The sequence below is a fragment of the Globicephala melas genome, chromosome 20 (assembly GCF_963455315.2).
Source record: "Globicephala melas chromosome 20, mGloMel1.2, whole genome shotgun sequence".
In the NCBI taxonomy this organism is placed as follows: domain Eukaryota; kingdom Metazoa; phylum Chordata; class Mammalia; order Artiodactyla; family Delphinidae; genus Globicephala; species Globicephala melas.
In genome coordinates, this window is record NC_083333.1 from 28,945,602 (window position 1) to 28,965,551 (window position 19,950).

General features: G+C 51.8%; 1 protein-coding gene and 1 long non-coding RNA gene across 2 annotated transcripts in view; one reads left to right on the top strand and one right to left on the bottom strand.

Annotated features, from left to right (window-relative positions):
- The first annotated feature begins 4,951 nt into the window (after nucleotides 1-4,951).
- Nucleotides 4,952-11,313, top strand: LOC138842466 (uncharacterized). Its single transcript, XR_011377055.1, has 3 exons — nucleotides 4,952-5,128; nucleotides 5,255-5,378; nucleotides 7,557-11,313. It is a non-coding gene; the product is annotated as an uncharacterized lncRNA (long non-coding RNA).
- Nucleotides 7,847-19,950, bottom strand: part of MXRA7 (matrix remodeling associated 7) — a 30,579-nt gene continuing 18,475 nt past the window's right edge. The window contains exons 3-4 of the mRNA XM_030837788.3: nucleotides 17,421-17,517; nucleotides 7,847-9,605 (exon numbers count right to left, since the gene is read on the bottom strand). Coding sequence (XP_030693648.1) covers nucleotides 9,491-9,605; nucleotides 17,421-17,517 — 212 coding nt within the window. The 3' untranslated portion in view covers nucleotides 7,847-9,490. The remainder of the gene's footprint in view (nucleotides 9,606-17,420; nucleotides 17,518-19,950) is intronic.

Sequence of the window (19,950 nt, forward strand, 5' to 3'; positions counted from 1 at the left end):
TAAAAGTTGTATATATGAAAGAGAAAATGAGTCAGCAAAAGGGGTGAAATGCAAACAATTGGGGAATCTGGATGAAGGGTCTATGAGAGTTCTTTATCCTATTCTTGTAACAATTCTGTAAGTCAAACATTATTTCAAAATTTAAAAAATTACCAAAGGGAAAAAAGACTCACAGGAGTCGAGGTAAAAAATTTTCTTTCCTATTCAAACTATTTTAGTGAAATCATAGAACTGGTAAAGGAAAGTTCTTTACAGAATCCCAGTAATAAGTGCAGGAGGAATAATAGAATTAGAAAACCACCATCTTAGCAAACCCTAAGGCAATGCTCATCAGTGAATGCTAAAACCATGAGGCGGGATCCTGGAGGGATCAGGCTGACACCACATGACTCCTCTGGCCAATCCTGGCACCACTAAACATGGCACTGGGACTTCCCTGGTGGCGCAGTGGTTGAGAATCTGCCTACCAATGCAGGGGATACGGGTTTGAGCCCTGGTCCGGGAAGATCCCACATGTCGCGGAGCAACTAAGCCCGGGCGCCACAACTACTGAGCCTGTGCACTAGAGCTCGCGAGCCACAACTACTGAGGCTGCACAGGGAATGCACAAGGGTTCCAATTTCTCCAGTTCTCACCAACACTTGTTCTTTTCTGTTTATCTTTCTTTCTTCCTTTTTAAAATATTTATTTATTTATTTTTGGCTGCATCAGGTCTTAGTGCAGGATCTTTAGTTGCGGTGCGCAGGCTCTTCGTTGCAGCACTCGGGCTTCTCTCTAGTTGCAGCACACAGGCTCAGTAGTTGCAGCGCACGGGCTTAGTTGCCCTGCGGTGTGTGGGATCTTAGATCCCCATCCAAGGATCGAACCCACGTCTCCTGCATTGGAAGGCGGATTCTTAACCACTGGACCACCAGGGAAGTCCCTCATTTCTGGTTTTCTATGGGGGGTTTTTTGGATAATAGCCCTCCTTAAAGGGGTGGGAGGTGGTAATACCCAACGTTTAAAAATGTCCTTATGTTTTCATTTTTGCTTCAGTGATATATGTATTTTGTAGAAACAGACAAACTTTATGGTGATTTAAGTTAAAATCCTCTTTGTCCCCCTTCCTAATTCCATTCTTCTCCATTCTTCCCTATCTGTCATGAATGTGGTTGTAACCAGGCCTTTTCTGGTGCTTTTAGTACGTGTGTGTGTCTCAGCTTGTGCTCCCCAGAGAGCAGAGCCTGAGTCGGGACTTGAGTGCAGGGAGTTTATTTGGGAAGTGTCCCCAGGAAGCAGGAGTGAAGGAGTCGAGTGTGAGATGCTGAGATAGGGAAGGAGGAAAAGCCAGTGAAGGGAGCATTGTTGAGCTGTTTCCTCTGTGAGCAACCAGGCTCACGCCTGCTGGGGACCATGCAGGAGGGCCCCAAGGATGGCACCCTGGGGCATTTATCCAAGACGCCTTCATCCCACTGGTTGAGAGCTTCCCTGCACTTCCAGATTGCCCTAAGGGCTGAGTCCAAAGAGAAGAGACTGTGGAAGGTGCTTGAGGAGGTGTCTGAACACAACAGAGTTCCCGGGGCAGCCGGCAGGAGCTAACAGAGGGTCCTTGGCCAAGAGGGTCGGTGAAGCCAGCTGCAAGGTTTGGGTGCCAGAAGCATCACTGTCCTCGAGGGACCAGTTCTGGTTCTCCAGGCCTCCTGGTGATCTAAGCTCCAGTTTCTTTTAAATATATTCCTCTTCCTCTTGAATCCGCTGGAATTGGTTTCTATTACTAGGAGGAGCTCTGACTGATACCGTGTGTAAGTGAAAAACAATAATTCCAACGTTCTCAGAGATGATCTCCTTTGCCTGACCCCATCTTTGGTGTCTGATATCTATATTATTTATGGAAAACGAGGCGATGGCAGTCTCATTCTAGCTTCCCGTTTACTCGGTTGCCTGCTCATCTCCCTGATATGAGACTCCCTGTTCATTTTTAATGTGGTCTCTGTTTGCATTATGGGCTGGGGGGTTGCCAGGTGGGTGGGAGGGAGGAGTCAGAAGCAGAAGGTGGCTCGATAGCATGTCTTCTTGGGGAGGGGAGCTTGGCGCTTTGGGGCTGGACCAGAGGAGCGTGGGGTGGAGAATCCTGCAGTTTTCTAACAAGCCACCCTACTGGTGGCCCCAGAGGGGCCCTTGCTCCAGGAACTCACCACTCCTGGCTGCGCAGCGCCTCTGGAGGGAGCAGTCCTCTGCAGTACACGGCTGTGGTTCTCTTCTCCATCCTAGCTTCTCAAAGTTCCTCAGGGCAGAGGCAGTTTAGCTAAAAGCCCTCAGCTCTGCAGCCAGCCTCCTCCAAATCTCAGATTTGAATGCCTCCTGCGACATACTCACCTGTCACATTGGGCTAGTTACTTAGCCTCTCTAGGCTTCAATTTTCTTATCTGTAATATTCAGATAATAATCATGATGGATGCTTTGACGTGCCACCCAGATTCCCCATCAGGAATGAAGGCTGTTTCCCCCACTGTCAGCCCCTTTGGTGAGCTGCTTCACTGGGGAGAACAGCCAGCATCTTCCCCAGGGAGCAGCTAGCATCCACTGGCCGATGCACAAGGTTGTATTAAGGCCTGGTCCTCACACCACATAGGCTCTGAAGGGCCATCCCATCTTCAAAACTCCCCACAGGGTCTGCTTCAGTCTCTATTGAGACTCTGTCGGATCCAACTTCTCCCTCGACCCAGTCCTGCCCCTTCCCTTCCTCCCTCGGGTGCTGATCCCAGGAGCACTCCCTAATGAGCCTCTTCTGTGCAGATCTCCACTTTGGAGTTGGTTTCCCGGGGGCCCAAACTGCCACACAGCACTTTTCTCATAAGGACTGTATCACACAGAACATCAAGTTCTCGTCACAGAGCCAGGCACAAGCTCACAGTAAACATTAGTTGTGTTGTTACACACCCAAGGCATGTCTTTTTTTCCCTCATGGTTACAGATTAAAAAAAAAAAATCAAAATATTACTGAGGCGTCCACAATACGTGCTCATGTTGCCACTTGGACTGGAATGCCACCAGACACAACCAAAAGCAAAACCTGTGTATATCAGAATCAAGAACTATATATATTTCAGGTTTGTTGAGGTATAATTCATATACCATACCATTCCTCTATTTGAAGCAGTCAATTCAATGGTTTTTAGTATATTCACAGAGTTGTGCAAACATCATCATGATCAGTTTTTTTCCGTTTTTCGGGGTTTTTTGGCCACACCATGTGGCATGTGGGATCTTAGTTCCCTGACCAGGGATCGAACCCGCGCCCCCTGCATTGGAAGCACAGAGTCTTAACCACTGGACCGCCAGGGAAGTCCATCATGATCAATTTTGAATGCTTTCATCCCTTCCCCTAAATACCCTGTACCCGTTAGCAGTCAATCCTCTTCCCTGCCACCCAACCCCCAGCCCTAGGCAACCACTAATCTACTTTCTGTGTCTATAAATTTCATATAAACGGACATTTCATATAAACGGAATGATACAACATGTGGTCTTTTGTATCTGGCTTTTTTTTTTTTTTTTTTTTGCCACACCATGCGGTATGCGGGATCTTCCCCGATCAGGGATCGAACCTGTGCCCCCTGCATTGGGAGCTCGGAGGCTTAACCACTGGACCGTCAGGGAGGTCCTGTATCTGGCTTTTTTCACTTAGTGTAATAGTTTCAGCATTCATCCATGTGGTAGCATGTAACTACTTCATTCCTTTTTCTTGCTCAGTAATATTCCGTTGTATCGATTTACCGCATTTTATTGGTCCATTCTTCAGCTGGTGGATGTTTGGCTTGTCTCCACCTTTTAGCTCTTATGAGTAATGTTGCCATGAACGTTCATTTGTAAGTTTTTCTGTGGACATGTTTTTTTGTTTTTCTTCAGTTTTATTGAGCTATAATTGACATATAACATTGTATAAGTTTAAGGTGTACAATGGATTAATTTCATACACATATATTGCAAAATGATTTTCGCCTCCATCACGTCACATAATCACCATTTCTTTTTGTGGTGAGCACGGGTGTATGTTTTCATTTCCTCAGGTTTATACCTAGAAGTAGAACTGTTGAGTCACATGGCAATTCTTTGTTTAATATTCGGAGGAACTGCCATTGTTTTCCAAAGCAGCTGCACCATTGTACATTCCCATCAAGAGTGTGTGACTCTTCCAATTTTCCCACATTCTCACCAACACTTGTTATTGTCTTTTTTATTATGGCCATTCTAGGGATCCTGAAGTGGTGTCTCCATGTGGTTTTTTTTTTTGCGGTACGTGGGCCTCTCACTGTTGTGGCCTCTCCCGTTGCGGAGCACAGGCTCCGGACCCACAGGCTCAGCGGCCATGGCTCACGGGCCTAGCCGCTCTGCGGCATGTGGGATCTTCCCGGACCGGGGCACGAACCCGTGTCCCCTGCATCGGCAGGCGGACTCTCAACCACTGCGCCACCAGGGAGGCCCTCCATGTGGTTTTGATTTACATTTCATTTGCCTGCTGAACATCTTTTCATGTGCTTATTGGCCATTTGTATGTCTTCTTTGCAGAAAAGTCTATTAAGATCCTTTGCTCGTTTTCTTTTAAATTGGATCATCAGTATTTTTTGAATCTTGTTTTCTTCTTCTGTAGAAGGAGAACGTTATGTCCTTCCCAGAGTTGTTGTGAAGATTCATGAGAGAGCGTTGGCAAGGCACACAGTTCTCTGCCTTTAGCACTTGCTCCAAAAAGTTAGTGAACCTTCCTCTCACCTAGGCATTTTGCATTACATCATCCAGCATAGCGTTTTTGCTTGAAGACAGACTCAATAAATGTCTGAAAGGGTAAATGTGCCAATTCACACCACTCAATATTCAAATCTGAATCCTATGTGTTTTGTCCCTTTGCTCCCATTTCCTTCATTAAACCTTTTCTTCCTGGAACAATTTTCTTAATTTCATTCCCCTTGCCAGCTGTCTCCTCTCCTGAAACTCAACTTGCAGTATCATTGAAGCTGATTACAAGGGAACCAAAGACACCGCCTAACACAGTTCTGAGGTGAATATGATCAACCTTTGAAGAAGCTAAATAACTGACAGCCTGTCAGTATAACCTGTCCCCTGCTGGAGCGCTCAACAGAAAGTAATTAAGGTACATAAGGAGATGAGAGAAATGAAATTTACCAAAAAAACCCTGATTGCAGATGGATTTTTAACAGTTCAGTAACCCCTGATGACCCAACCTACTCTGGGGCATGGCTCTCTTTTTCATTTGTAGAGGACCCAGGCCACCATCAGGCCCAAAGACTCGATGTTGGTGGGAAACCTCTAAGGCTGTGGAGCCTCCAGTGGGCCGGATTTGGGTGTCGGAATGGAAACAATTTGATCACTCAGGCCAGGTGGTGAGTCCAACTTGATCTTCACACTTATTCAGCAGCTGCTTTGGCAAACCTTAGCTTAAGCGCCTTGGGCATAACGTGAAAGGGTGAGCACAGGTGGGAAAGTGTGACTCATTTCTCCTTGCACCTTCTTGAAGGTCAGCCCAATGCCAAAGACACCTTGGTGAGAATATATGGGTGCGTGCAGTTGCCTGATCAGAAGGATCTCCTGGATTTTGCCTTGGGCGCGGGGATAACGGGAACGTGAATAACAGGGGGGTTTGGGGGTGTGTTGGATTCGGAGGTGGGACAGTGGTCTGGGAGTCTAGGGCGGGCTTGGGGCGTGCTGGGGGGAAGGTAGTGGTGGTGGTGGGCTCCTGGGGTGAAGGGACCGGCTCGAATTCGTCTTCATATCTTGGGTCTAGCTCGGTGCGCGGCTCAGGCTTTGCTGTTTGCTAAGCTGTGGGAACCTGGCCTCGGTAGGGAAGTAAGAGGTGGCCCCAGTCAAGACAGCTCAGGCCCAGTCAAGACAGCCAGGCCGCACTCCGACGCGGCGGGGAACTCCGTTCGAGGAGGGATCTTTTTTTTTTTTTTTTTTTTTGTTTCGAGGAGGGATCTTTTGACTTGAGCCCAGAGGGGCTGGCGGCCGGCAGTGGCTGGGCTCCAAGAAAGCCCTGGGGGCTCCCACCGGGCCGAGAGGCCCGCCCCTAACCAGTCCCCGGCTGCCTCCGCCGTGGAGGATCTAAGCAAGACCGCGTGTGGGCGGGATGAGCCAGCCTGCACTCCTTATTGGACAAAGGCCCTTGTCAATCACTGAGGAAACCTGTCTGGACGCGACCGGACATCCGGAATTCCCACCTCAGAGGGAAGTGGGCTCGGGTGGAGGCGGGGAGCGATGGGAGGATGCGGTACCCAATGGCAATCAAGAGTTCCGCCTTCGCAGTAGATTGGCAGATGCTTGAACCACTGAGGCGCCGCTAAGGATATTGGCCGTGGAGAATGATTGGTCCAATCTGCGGGTGAGTGGTTCTTCAGAGTATATAAAATAGGCAATTAACTCTTGGTTGAAATCGTACTGCAGACGGAGCTCTACTGTTGTTGGTGTTTTGACTCCCACTAAGGCTCCTGAATTTGGTGAGCTTTTCCTGGAATTATCTAGGTTCCCTTCTCAACTCAGGATCAGGGCTTGAGGATGACGGGTGCTGTACCCCAAATTATGGCCAGATAATCGGAAATGGGTGCTGTTCGGTGAATTAAACCTGAGATTAAGTGTTTGGTGGTCAATAGAAAACAGGAAAAGACAGGAACGGGCACTTTACAGGGGGAAAAAAATGCAAGGAGCACCTAAATATTTGAATGGTTGTGCAAACTTTTACATAGTAAGAAAAATGCAAATTAAAATTTCACTGAGCTAACATTTTTGACCTATCAAATTGACAAAAATCCAAAATTTGACAAGGTTCTCTGTTAAGGACGATGCAGTGGCCCAGATGGTATCGATTTTTCGTCCTCCCGACACTTATGGACAAACAAATGTTTCCTTTTGCTTTCAGCTTGCAGGGTAGGCTGTTATCTTATGGTCATCTGTTAAGTTCTCGCATTGACTCCCGGGAACTTTTAAGAACAAATTCTGAGTCTGCAGGTACATTTTTTCGAAGGTGCTTTGATTTTCCTGACTAGTAGCAATACTGAGATCTGGTGGGACATATGGGTGTCAGTTGGAAATGGGTTTTGTTTTAAGAGGACTCTTCTGGCAACTGGTGTGCCAGTGAAGCAGATGAAGTGACAGAAATCATATAAACAGAAGATGGAGCTTATCTGGAAAAGGCATCAGAGCCGTCCAAAAATTGTAGCAAGCCAGCAGAGGCCCAGAACCTGGGCAACAGAACCACCACCCAGGAAGAGTGTCACATATTCTGGGCACTCCAGACCCTGGTTTCCAAGTCCCCACCAGGTGACAGGTCCTGTCTACCCAGTACCATCCCTCCCACCCCTTTCTCACAGAGACCCAGTGAGGTCCAGTGGCCCCCTCCTCTGGATGGCTAAGTGTTCAGGGGATGCGGCCCCAGCCCCAGGCATCTCAGCCAACCATGGTGGTCCCATCTCCTTGCTAGTGATTGGTGAAGGCATGGACACATGACATTCTGGCCAATTGGGACCCAAAAGGGGAAGGTGCACCTGAATTGGTTCCCTCACTCCTAGGACACAAAGAAGAGATGGCCCTTTTCCTGCTCCTCGATGTGATATCTGAACTCCTGCAGCCATCTTGCAACCATGAGGAGAGCTGGTCTGTGACAAAGCCCACAGTGCAAGGAAGACCAAGTTAAGAGAAATGTAGCTTGGGCCCTGACCCTAATGGACCTACAGGCATTCTGCCTTTGGACTCCTCCTGTGCCCTAATTCTCCTTTTGTTTAAGACAATTGAGTTGGAGTTTTCAGTTCTTTGCAGTTGGAACATCTTAGCTGAACCAAGTATAGAAAAGTTCCTTCAGTTTACTTTTCCCATAGCCATGAGAATTTTGACTCACGTACCCACGACTCATTTCTGTTTGTTTGGTATAATCAGAGAAGAAGAACTGGAAGAAGGAGGTAAAGAAAGAGATACAAAGTGGCTACAGGGCAGTGCAAGTTCTGCTGACATGCATTTAGGGGGCAGGGAGATAAAAAACAACCCAGGGGGGTCCTTGGGACCTGAGAGAGAGAACAAACAATACTTAAATCATAACATTTTTAAAAAGCAGTAACAAAAAAGATAAAAATATTTTTTAAAAAAAGAAAAAAGAACTGACATTTGGATATAACAACAGACACACAGATCAGACCCTCCTGCTATGGATTGCCAGCAAAGAAGCAAAAGCAGTTACAGTGATGCGGGGGAGGCCTGGGAAAAACCCTAACAAGCAAGAGAGGATAAAAGAAGGTTCACTGTGATCCCGTGATAATTATTAAATTGTGGCACGTAAAACGCCACTGCTTCTTTTAATTTCGTGTTTAGTTTTATTTCAGCAAATAAAAAATATTCTCAAGAACCTTCTTAGGTTGTCCCTTTAGCGAACCCTCCTAAATCCAGATTGCTGTGAATTTTTCTGCCAGTGGGGTGATCAGATACAGGACCTGGGCAGAACGGAAGAATCGCTGTTATTTCCGTCGTCATGCACTCACTGACTCACTGAACTTTACTGATGTGCTAAGGTGGCCGAGGCTCTCTCTGTGAGGTCATTTTGGCATTTTATTGAATGCTGACTTGTGAGGTTCTCTTTTCCTGCACACATGCCTGGCTTCCCCAAAGGACTTTATTTTTATGTATTTATTTATTTATTTTGGGCCGTGCCACGGCTCGCAGCTTCTTAGTTTCCCGACCAGGGTCAGCAGTGAAAGCGCCGAGTCCTAGCCACTGGACCACCAGGGAATTCCCCTCTACACGACTTTAATCTCGCTAAAGGCAGGACTGTGTTGTGTATTTTATTTCCATTGACAGCATCTAGCACAGGTCTAGGTGTGTGATGAGCACTCACAGAAGTCTTAATTATAAGAGAGACTTAGAGGGTCTTAACTCTGATACTGTTGCTTTGGTCCAGGATCGAAGGTGAGCCTTTGAATCAGACTTTTTGCTTTTTAGGGATGCTCCCCTACCGCTTGCTTCCATACAGTTACAGAAGTGTCCAGAAATCCTTCTAAGGAAGAAGAAGGTGTAGTGTTATTAGACTGGATGCTCAGGCAGTGGGACCTGATACCCATCCCACAGCACCCCTGAATCCTTTCAACACCACGTGCTGGGGCTGCTGAGGCTTCGAGCCAGCCCTTCTGGGCCGCTGCCTGCTCAGGGTCTGCACGGAAGGTCGAATTTGGATCAGAGGACAGCCTCGGAGAGGAGCCCATGTGACAGCTGGAAGCTCACCAGCAGGCAGAAGCCAAGCAAGTCAGGGATTTTTCTTCTCTGAAGACAACAGTCCTGATTCCTGTGACATGATACCTCAATTGCAAGAACTGAGCAACTCTGTATATGATCTACCTCTACATCTATGTATATGAGATAAACTGAAGCCTACAGAAGTCTGACAGTGGCACGGGCTCCGGTCCTGGGCTGGGGCAGAGTCACGGCCCCGCCGTGGCGGCGTCTTGACGGGTGGAGGCGCCTACATGTCGTAGAGCCGGAGCTGGTCCTGCACGTCGCTGTCCGACATCTCGCCAAACGTCTCCTTGTTGTCCTTCATGAGCTTGAAGATGGCAGCCAGCTGTTCTTTCTGAACTCTGTCAAGAAGAAAGGATAAAGAGGAAAAAGATGCTCCCAAACCAGGGGAGAGAGAGAGAGAGGCCGTGCACATCCCGTGGAGTCGGGACACTCCTCACTCCGGTATTACTGCTTTGCTTTCCAGAATAAGAAGAAAATGAAACTAAAACAAAACCCACTCTTAACACAGGAGCTGATTTGGTCTAAAAAAACTTAACTTGAGACTTCTGCAAACTGGGGTTCCAAGTCTTGGGTTTACCCTGGAGATCTGGGGATCCCAAGTTATCATTCAGGTTCTCGGTGCTACAGTTTCCCCGTGGGCCTCCCTTTTTTTTCGGTCATGCCGCACGGCCTGCAGGATCTTAGTTCCCGGACCAGAGATCGAACCCGGCTCCTCGGTAGTTGAGAGCTCGGAGTCCTAACCACTGGACCGCCGGGGAATTCCCAGGCCTCTCTTTAATGTTGACTACACACCTCCCCGGGAGGCCACGAGGAAGCAGAGGTGCTCCATTAGGCGGCTAGAGAGCCTATGAAGAGACATGTTAGAAACAGCCTTCGTTTAGAGGGATGAGCCAAAAGTGGAGGAAGAAGAAACACAGTTGGCTGGGAAACGGGAGCATACAGATGTGTGCACAGGGTGCTTGGCCCAGGGACAAGGGTGGGTGTGGGGTCTCGCTGCCCAGAGGAAGGGGCGCCTCTTTCCAGTTTGCACAAAGACACCTTATAGCCAGCAGGGGCCCTGGCCCTTTTACCAGGGAACAGGCCTGGCTGGAGATCGGCCTTATGTTCACCACACACGGGCTGGGGGGCCGGGGGGATGCTGGGAGTGATGTTCTGTTCTCTCTCTGCAGCTGGGCCACACCATCTGATCAGCACGGGACACCTCCCATGAGTGCAAACACGAAAGGGTGGGCTGAGACTCTGCAGCCACGGTTTGCTTCTTGTTTGTTCTGTTGCGCTGTGCTCATCAGCGAGGCTGGGCGCTGTGTGCTGGCATGGGCTCCCCGTTCGGTTTCAGGCTTCTGCGGTTCCCCCCCTCCACACCGCCCTACTGGCTCGGCACGGGCCACCTTCAGAGGACGTAAACCAAATGGCAGGGTCTGCTCTGGTCCCTGCAGACCCACCAGGAGGCAGAGCTTCAGCACAGCCTCTGACCCCTGGCCCTGCACGGCACAGCACTGTCCAACCAGCACCCCAACCCTGTCTACAGGGGGATCCGATCGATGTCTGGTCTTACGCTTGTCCTAACATATTCCTTCTGCAATAACCCCGTATCTCCCAAACAGCTAACAGTTGGTTTTCTGACTACAGCAGCATCTAGAAGCTGAAATACTGAAGTCCCAAATCCAAGCCTCTCTTAGTCACGCCGGGAAAGTTATTTCTACAGTCTGCTTTCCTGTCCGGAGGAGAAGGAGCCTGTGAGAAGTACGCGATACCCCACCACCTGAAGAAAGGAGTACTGTGAACTGACAGGCTGTGTGTTTAGCTCTTTGGAAGGAATCACAATCCAGGTGTATGAGTGGGCATCCCCCCAAAGGAACACAAATCCTCTTGTGCGTCTCTTAATGGCCGTGGCGCTTGCATATTTTTAAGAGGGTGGGCCTAGGACTTCGCACTGTGCTGGAGAGTAACAGGCACAAATTGAGAGAGAGCTCAAATTTTAATGGGTTCAAAAAGATGATTTTTTAAAAATAAAGCAAAACTGAAATAAACACACAGTAATCAAGACCATCTACTCAAAGTTTATTGGACCGAACAAAGGCTGAATACACAGATCCCAGCCATCACGAGTATGTGAGGCTTGGTGCCTACAAGCCACGTTCAGAAAGTGTCCAGACAAGCTTAATAACGTGGAAGGAGTCACCTGTTTTTCAGTCAGACCCCGGCCTGGACAAGGCCATTGCTGTTGCTACTGCTGTGTGGGTCAGGCTACATGGCTCTGTGTGGCTGTTGCTTTGTTGCCTGTTCTGTCCTAAACCCGTGAACCTAAGGTATTAGACCCAGAGGAGAAGGTCCCTGGGAATGTACCATGCCCTAGGCTGACAGTGGGCATTTCCCGGCCTTCCACTAAATAGAGGAGAAAAAAAATTTTTTCTATCAACTTACTGCTTTCAAAAAATGTTTTAACCAACACATCTAAAAACTACAGATTAGTTTGGTATAGTATAAATATTGTCAAATATAAAATTCCAAGAAATGAATCTGGGACTGATCTGATTATCTGGAGAAGTTCTAGCTCATCTATGAAACCTAGGAAAAGGCAGAATCGAGACAGCTGTTTTAAGCGAACACTATCATTATTGCTTCTGCGAAAGCGAAGGTGGACATTCTGCTGAGCTGGTAGGAACATCAATGAAAAGGCCTCTTAGCAACAAGCGGGCTGGATCCGAGCCTGCTCTCAACGGAGGGTAAGGGCAAGAGGAAGTCAACAGCTGGTTCTGGTTCTTTGCTGCCCACTGATCAATCATCAGGCTCTCGCCCCCACAGCCGAGCCAGCCGAAGACAGAGAGGGGAGCGGGCCCCAAGGGGAAGGAGGGCAGTCGACCAGGCAGCGAGCACAGGCAGCGCTCCCTCATTTGTCCATCACACCTCAAAGTCTTTCCTGGTTTGGCTCTGGTGATGAAAAGCAGGAGGGCTGGAATGTAACTACACCGATTTAAAAATGATGGCATTGCTGACATTGGTGATATCTCAGGTGCAGAGCGTGTGTGGGCAGGAAGGTTGAGTGATAAGGAAAATAAAAGTCCAGGAAAACCCTTCAGCTTAACAAAGCAATCCAGGCAAACAGGGAGGAACGCCTCTACAGGGGAGCGCCACGGGCATTCGGGATCCTCCCAGCCAAGGAAAGTCCTGGATGGGGGCCTAGTCCTGGCAGATTTATGTGGGAAAATGCGCCCCAGGAGCCTGCTGGCTCCTCTCTGGGGATTCCACTTTATCTCTCAAGTTTTAAGACGCCAAAAGGAAAAGCCTTGAGGAGGAGGCTAAGGATAACTTCATTATTCCTCGGTTCTGTAAAGAGAAATAAGGAGAAAAGATAATTTATTTCACTCATGCCATCTTACAAGTACTGCAGGGAAGGGGGAAACGGGGTGAGGAAGGGGAACGTCTGGAATTGCAGAAGCCAGCCCAGACGCTGGGATCCAGACCCAGGGGAGTTTGCCTCTCATCACCTGCTGCGGGAGAGCCCACTAACCGAAGCCAGCCCGAGACCCCGTTCCAAGTCTGCAAGGCCTACAGGGGCAGGTCAGGGCCCACCTGTAGGTGGTTTAGCAGGTAGGGTGCCCTTGTAGGTAGTTGAGCAGGTCAGGGCCCTCATTTAGGTGGTTGTACAGGTTGGGTCCCACTTGCAGGTAGCTGGTCGGGGAGCAGCCTCAATAAGGTAGCTGGGCAGGTCAGGGCCCACCTGTACGTAGTTTAACAGGCAGGGTCCCACTGGAGGTAGTTAGGCAGGGAGTGTCAGACTTTAGGTAGCTGGGCAGGTCAGGGCCCACCTGTACATGGTTTAACAGGCAGGGTCCCACTGGAGGTAGTTAGGCAGGGAGTGTCAGACTTTAGGTAGTTGGGCAGGTAGGGTCCCAGAGTAAATACTTGGGCAGGGCACGTCTCTCATTTAGGTATCTGGGCAGTTCGGGTGCCCATGCGGGTAGCTGAGCAGGTTGAAGCCCACTTGTAGGTGGTTGGCAGGGAGGGTCCCACTTACAGGTATTTGGGCAGTTCGAGTCTCACATGTGGGTGGTTAGGCAGGGAGGGTCCTCAATTAGGTAGTTGGGCAGGGAGGGTCCCACAGTAGGTAGCTGGGCAGGGAGGGTACCACATGTTGGTATATGGGCAGTTTGGGTCCCACATGTAGGTGGTTGAGCAAGTCGGGTCCCACACATGGGTAGTTAGACAGGGAGCATCCTCAGTTAGGTAGCTGGGCAGCTTGGGGCCCACTTGTGCAGTTTAACACGGAGGGTCCTCAATTAGGTAGTTGGGCAGGGAGGGTCCCACAGGTGTGTTGTTGGGCACGGGGTCCACATGTAGGTCGGTGGGCAGGTAGGGTGCCACAGATAGGTAGGTAGGTAGGTCAGACTGCGGGGGTCAGATCCTCAGCTTTCTGGCCGCTCTGGGCCGGTCCTCTCACCATAGATTATTTCTTATCCTTGCTGGGTAGGTTTTGTCCCTTCTGGGGACAGTGGCTTCCAAGGACATGTGCTCCCCAGATGACACAAATGGTGTGCCCACCTTTTGCAAGGGACATGCAGAAGCGCTGGTTTACCCAGGTGAGCGCTGAGGGAAACCGGTGGGATTCAGTTTTATCCCTCTGGCGCCCTCATGTGGAGGTGAGTCAGCACATGTTCCTAGAAATTCACTGGTGGATGGTTTGTGGACCCATCAGAGGACAGAAAGCAGGAAGAATAGCCATTCACCCTTGCCAGTTATGCATTTCAAAACACCATCCACTAGAGTGGTGTGCACTTCCAAAAACGGCAGGCCAGTCCTGGGGACCTTCAGAATGGAATGGGTGCTGGGGTCCTGGGTCCTCACTATCAGAACCAACCTAGTCTACCTCCTGGGTTCCGCTTTTCCCCTGGACCAGAAGATGGGAAGAAGGGACGGTGTACAAGGAAAGGAGTAGCCGATGGTGCCTCTTCTTTTTGCTGCCGAGCTAGAAGTCAGCCAAGCTCGCCAGCTTCACTGGCCCTGGGGGTGAGGGGGTGGCATCTTGCCGCGGGGAGCAGTCATAACCTGCAAGCCCAGTGTCCCAGCCACGCTGAGGCTGGATACGGCACCCCCATCCCGGCAGAGGCAGTGCTGAGGGAGCCTGTGAGCTCCAGCCCCACGGGAGACCCAGCAGGAGGTGGGCAGACGGTGAGGAAGCAGCGTCTCTCTTAAGCAGCACGTCTGGATTTACAAGCCTTACACTGTCTGCCCCTTGGGCAGAAGGAATCTCATCTGTGAGCTGCTCCAAGGACAGGAACGCCCAGTCATTAACCACGTGGAGGAACGAATTTGGGGTCTCTTTCTCTGGGTCCTGCGTACCAAGTGCTATGCCCTGAAAACCTGTGAACTGCAGCTTCTGAGGAACTCTGGGCCTCAGTATCTAGATTTAGGGTCTAGATACTGCTGTGCGGGCCGAGGTAAAGAATTTAAAGTCAGGGGTTTGCAGCATGGGCTTTTAACCAGCTTGCAACTTGACGCGGACGCTGAATGCCAGGAAGGGAATTAGAAGCAAGCAGAGTTTGGTCCAGAAGAATCTGACAGGCAGGGAAGGGCACACACTTTTCACTGGCCTGTGGTTTTAGTGGTTTGACAATATTTTTCATACTGACAATCCCAAAGGCAGTTTCCTAGACGCAGCTGGGACCAGAGCTGTCTCACACCCGTCCGCTTTCCCAGTCCCCACTGGAACTACCGTGCTGCAGATGAAAACGCAAAGCCACGCTTGCCAGCCTCTGCAACCCCAAGCATCACCATGCGGGGAACATGCGAGAGGGGTGGGTGTCGGGGGCCCCATGCAGTGCTGAGTGGGCTGACCACGTGCAGGGGCAGGAGGGAGCAAGCGGACCTCACAGGCAGACGTGTCAGACAGCCACAGGAGCATGCTGGGAGGGGCAGTGATGAGAGTGAACATGAACTCCAGCCCCACCCTGGGAGGACTGTGTTCACCATGAAGTCCACCAGTCCCTCCTCAGCTCAAGCACGATTGTGATAACCAAGCCTGCAGGTGAGGAGGTGAGAAACCCTCACCCAAGAGCAGCGCTTGGGCAGTCTCGACCCCGCAGAATAGCTCAGCGTGAACCACTCATCTAGAGACCCCCAAAGATCCAGTAGGGAAAGACCCCCCCTGGGCAACGCAGAGCCTGCTGTCTGAACACGACGGAGGAAGGACTTTCCCTCCCCGAGGTCCCAGCACTGAACCCAGGGACGGTGGCAGTCTGACCCCGGCCCGAGCCCTGCCACTGAGTCGGCTAACTGGCCTCTCCTACTCTAATGGCCCCTCATCTCCGCAGAGCACACAGAATAGGGCCAGGGTCCCGGTCACAGCCTCTGTCCACAGGGCCCTTCGAGGGGCCACAGGCACGTCAAGCCCCCTCCATCCTTAACTCTGGGGCTGCATACCTTTTCTGGAAGGGGCCACGTACTGACTCTTTTCAGCTTTGTGGGCCACGTGGTCCCTCTGCAACTACGCAACTCAGCCACTGCAGTGGAAAAGCTGCCACAGACCACAGAAAAGCAGTGACCGCAGCCCTGTTCCAGTCACACTGGATTTACAAAAACAGGGCTGCAGTCCACCAGCCCTTGCTCTGATCATAACACCCTGCCTCACCCACAACTTGGGGGCACAGGGTTTCTGCTGGGCACCGTTCTACCTTCTCAGGGAAAGATGAAAGCTGCGGGCGTGATACCACGCAATCCAGCGGAAGACAGTTCCCCCCCAGCCTCACAAGGGGGCGCTGGTCCTCCAACCAGCTGGCCCATTAGGCCCAGGAGGGACATGCCGTTAACTGGGCCTCCAAGAACCCTGCAGCCCTGGGAAGGGAGCCTGTTCACCCAGGAGCCCTGCGCTGGAGAAGAATGAGCAGGCCCGGGTGCACAGAAATGAATTAATTGGTTATGAAGGCAGCGGAGGAGGAGAGGTTTGGACCACATTCAGTCGTGATGGGGACACAGTAACAGACAGGATGAGGGAGGCATCACTAATCTAAGAAGTCAGTCTCCTTACCAAAAGGATTTGCAAGGATATTTGTGGCTCAGGACCTAAGGAACTTGCTACAGGGAAGTGAGGTCAGAGGTCAGCTCAATCCTGAAATATAAAGGCAGCAAACCGGATCACACCCAGAGGCAGCAGCTGGGCACCGAGGAGCGGGGGGCTTCCCCAGGCTGGGCTCACCCTGCCACCCCTCCGCCCCCGGTGAAGAGCCTTCCAGGCCAGGTTTGGAAGGACCGGCGGCGGCTCCAGGAAGGGAAAGGGGGTTCTCGTGGGCACAGGGCCTTCTGACTTGAGGGGTGCAGGGTGGGCTTGGTGATAATGAAAGGGTAGTTGAGGTCTGCATCCTGGAATACTAAAGCCTCCATTCCTGACCCTAGAACCCAGCTTACACTAGCTAGGAAGTAGGGGGTGACCCCCCAGCCCCTCCAGGTTGCTGGGCTCAGAAAACACAGGCCCCCATTTAGCTCTGTGCTTAAACCAGAGGACCCCAGGCCACAGGCTGGCCCGTATCAGACCACCGGTTCTCCCTCATGGCCTGTCCCCACCGCTCCTTAGGAGGGAAGCCCAGGGGTGTGCATGGGTGCCCGGCTGGGGGCTGGCGGGGCAAGAGCCCAACTCGAAAAATGAGGAGCTGCGTGGCTGCAACTGCCTCAGAGCTCCGTGGAGCAGAACAGATAACAAATGACTGCTGGCCCTGGGCTGGGGGGTTTGGGGGTGCTGAGGGGGGTTGGTGGCCGAGTGGATGAGCAGGAAGAATCATGCTGTGTCCTGCAGTGATGGATTGGTTTTGTCATGAACCCTCCATGTAAGTGAACAGGCGGATCTGCTCCAGGCTCTTCCCAGGCATCTGCTTTTTCCCTTTTGGCTGGGGAGGGGTGGGGTGCAAGAAGGGGCTCGGCCTCCCCCCCCATCACCGTCACACGCTCCTCCCGAGGGCCCCAAGGGGACTGTCGGGGGAAATCGAGCCTGGCCGACTATTGCCAGGACAGGGGGGAGAAACCCCTAAAACGGAAATAGAAGAGTGCGGGGCTGGCGAAGCTTACAGGAGGCCCTCCTCCTCTCCCGCCTGCGACGAAGGGGGCTCACGGCGGTACCGGTACCGGAGAAAGCTGAGCGACCCCGAAGAGGGTGGGCGGCCTACCTCTGTTCCTCCTCCAGTTCCTCCTTGGTCATCATCTTCCTGTACTGGTTTCCCCTCAGCTTCCCGGGGCTGTATTTGAAGGAGAAGGCCTCTCCCCCTGTAGAGAGGACACACAGTAAGAGCCAGTTAGGGTGCTGGGCCCGCCTGCAACTTCAGGCCCCTTTCCCTTCCAAAGAAGGGTTTCCAGAGAACCACCTGGGCCGGAGAGGGCGCCCCCGCTTCAAATAGGGCAGATGGGCCCCACGCCCACCCCGGGCCAGCTCACCTAAGCCTCAGAGAGCGCTGGACGCCCACAACATCGGCTCACCCTCCCCTGGGCCTGGCAGGTCCTCCCCCCACACCACTTCCGCTTAGGAACTCTTTTGGGAACTTGAACCGGGGATGAGGCAGCTGGAGTGAAGCGAGCATCGCCGCCCCACCCCCACCCATGCTATTCAGTTCCATCCACCAAAGGCCGGTTCCCTTCCAAGACCAGGTTGAGCCGTCCACAGAGCTGCCTGTGGGCCCCTCTCCAGCAAGCGCTCTGGCCCAGCCGCCGCCCGCAAGGCTTTTCTCCCCCTCAGCCTGACCCCCCCCCTTCCCCATGACTGCTGTGCTAATTACACAGTCGGAGGGCCCTTATCTCTGGGAAGCAGCCTGTGCTAAGGCGCTGGGTTCCCTGCCTCTCCTCGGGTCCCAGGTCCAGAAGGCCGAAGGGACTCCCGACCCTCCTGCCAAGGTCCTCGGGTCTCCCGGGCTTGGGGGTGCCCGCCCTGCCGTCCAGGGGCATCATGTCGGCAGGCCCCTTCTCTCTATGCCCCTCCCCGCAACCAGTTATTAAAAATCGGAAACGACGCATCCAGCCCACAATGGGACCTGGGAATGATGTGGCCTGTTCTCACGGTGTTCAAATCGGTCATTAAAACCAGCACTTAGGGAAGTGCCTGGCGGTCCAGTGGTTAGGACTCCGCGCTTTCACTGCCGAGGGCGGGGTTCAATCCCTGCTTGGGGAACTAAGATCCTGCAAGCCACGTGGCGTGGCCAAAAACCAAAAAACCGAAAAAACCAAACCAAAAAACCCCAGTACTTATTGCTGAACGGGTTTGCCAGTCCCAGAGCAGACCCCGTCGCTGCCTTGGAACAAATGAAAGGGCAGCTCTAGAGGTCTGAAGAAGGCACACCAGGGGGTGTGGACAGAGGAAAACAGGGACGTGTGATGTAGGGAAGCTAGGCCAGAGGAGGCAGCACGTACAGGTGAAGGCTGCAAGGGCAGAAAAGGAAAGAGCTCTAGAGCATTCCCGTGGCTGAGTGTCCAGGTGAAGAGAGTTCCCTTAGGACGCAATGCCCTTATGTGGTCCTTCAGCCCAGCAGGTGGAGGGTAGACGGCCTCCGGTCAGCCTCGGGGATAGAGGCTCAGTGCCTGTCTTATCCAATTTCAGTTAATGTATAAAGAATTGAGTATGGGAAATGCAAGACCAGCAAATCACCCTCCCACATGGATGTATTCTTTTTCACTTCTGTTCTATGTCACTCCAGTGTCAGGGATCTCAAACACCTCCACATCCTGCCCTGGGGCCACCCGGACCTCCTCCAGCTGGCAGCTGTCCCGAGTGATCAGACAGGCTGATGTGGGCTCCAGGGAGGAAAAGGCTGCAGCCTCTGAGATTCGAGTTCTCTCTGGGCTAAAAGAAGGTTCTGGATGCAAATTCAGAACCCAGGCATTGTAGCTGGGGTGGTGTTTGCTCTCACCACAGCCTGACTTTGCAGGAGAATCTGGCCGCCAGGGCTGAGCCCTTGCCTTAGGAAGCAGTTACCGTGTTTGTACCAGGATTAATTCGCTCTTCATTCATTCAGCAAATACTTAGCGAGCACTCTGCTCGGTGCTGGGGACTTAGCAGAGGAGAAAACATACAGCAAGCAAAGATGAGTAATTAAAATACAGAGTTTGGGACTTCCCTCGGGGTCCAGTAGTTAAGACTTTGCTTTCCATTGCAGGGGGTGCAGGTGTGATCCCTGGTCAGGGAGCTGAGATCCCACATGCCTCGTGGCCCCAAAAAAGACTTAAAAAAGGTCCATGTTAAAAAATCTTATAAAATAGATAAGTAAGTAAAATAAAATAAAATACAGAGTTTGCAGTAGGTCCTGAGAGCTCTTCAGAAAAGGACAGCAGGAGGGGAGAGAGAGGCAGGGAGGGGGCTGCTTGGAAGTTTAAGCAGGGGGCGGGGGTGTCAGGAGGGGCTTTACAGGTGATGCTGCAGGTCTGGGGAGACAGAGCCAGCAAAGCAAGGAAGCCAGTTGGGGGGGGGGCAGGAAGCAAGGGGACAGGAGGACACGGGGTGAGAAGCCAGGCTGCCAGGGCAGGCCTTGGCTCTTCCTCCTGGCGAGCTGGGGCTCAGCGCAGACAGATCACTCCCCCCGACCCCCCAGCCCCGGAGACCCCGCTCCCATCAGCTTCTCTTCCCTCCAGGCTGAGCTCAGCTCAGGCTGCTGAGCAAAGGGCCCGCAGCATCAGGAGCTTCTAAAGGCTAAGGGCTTGGGCTGCGGTGTCCGG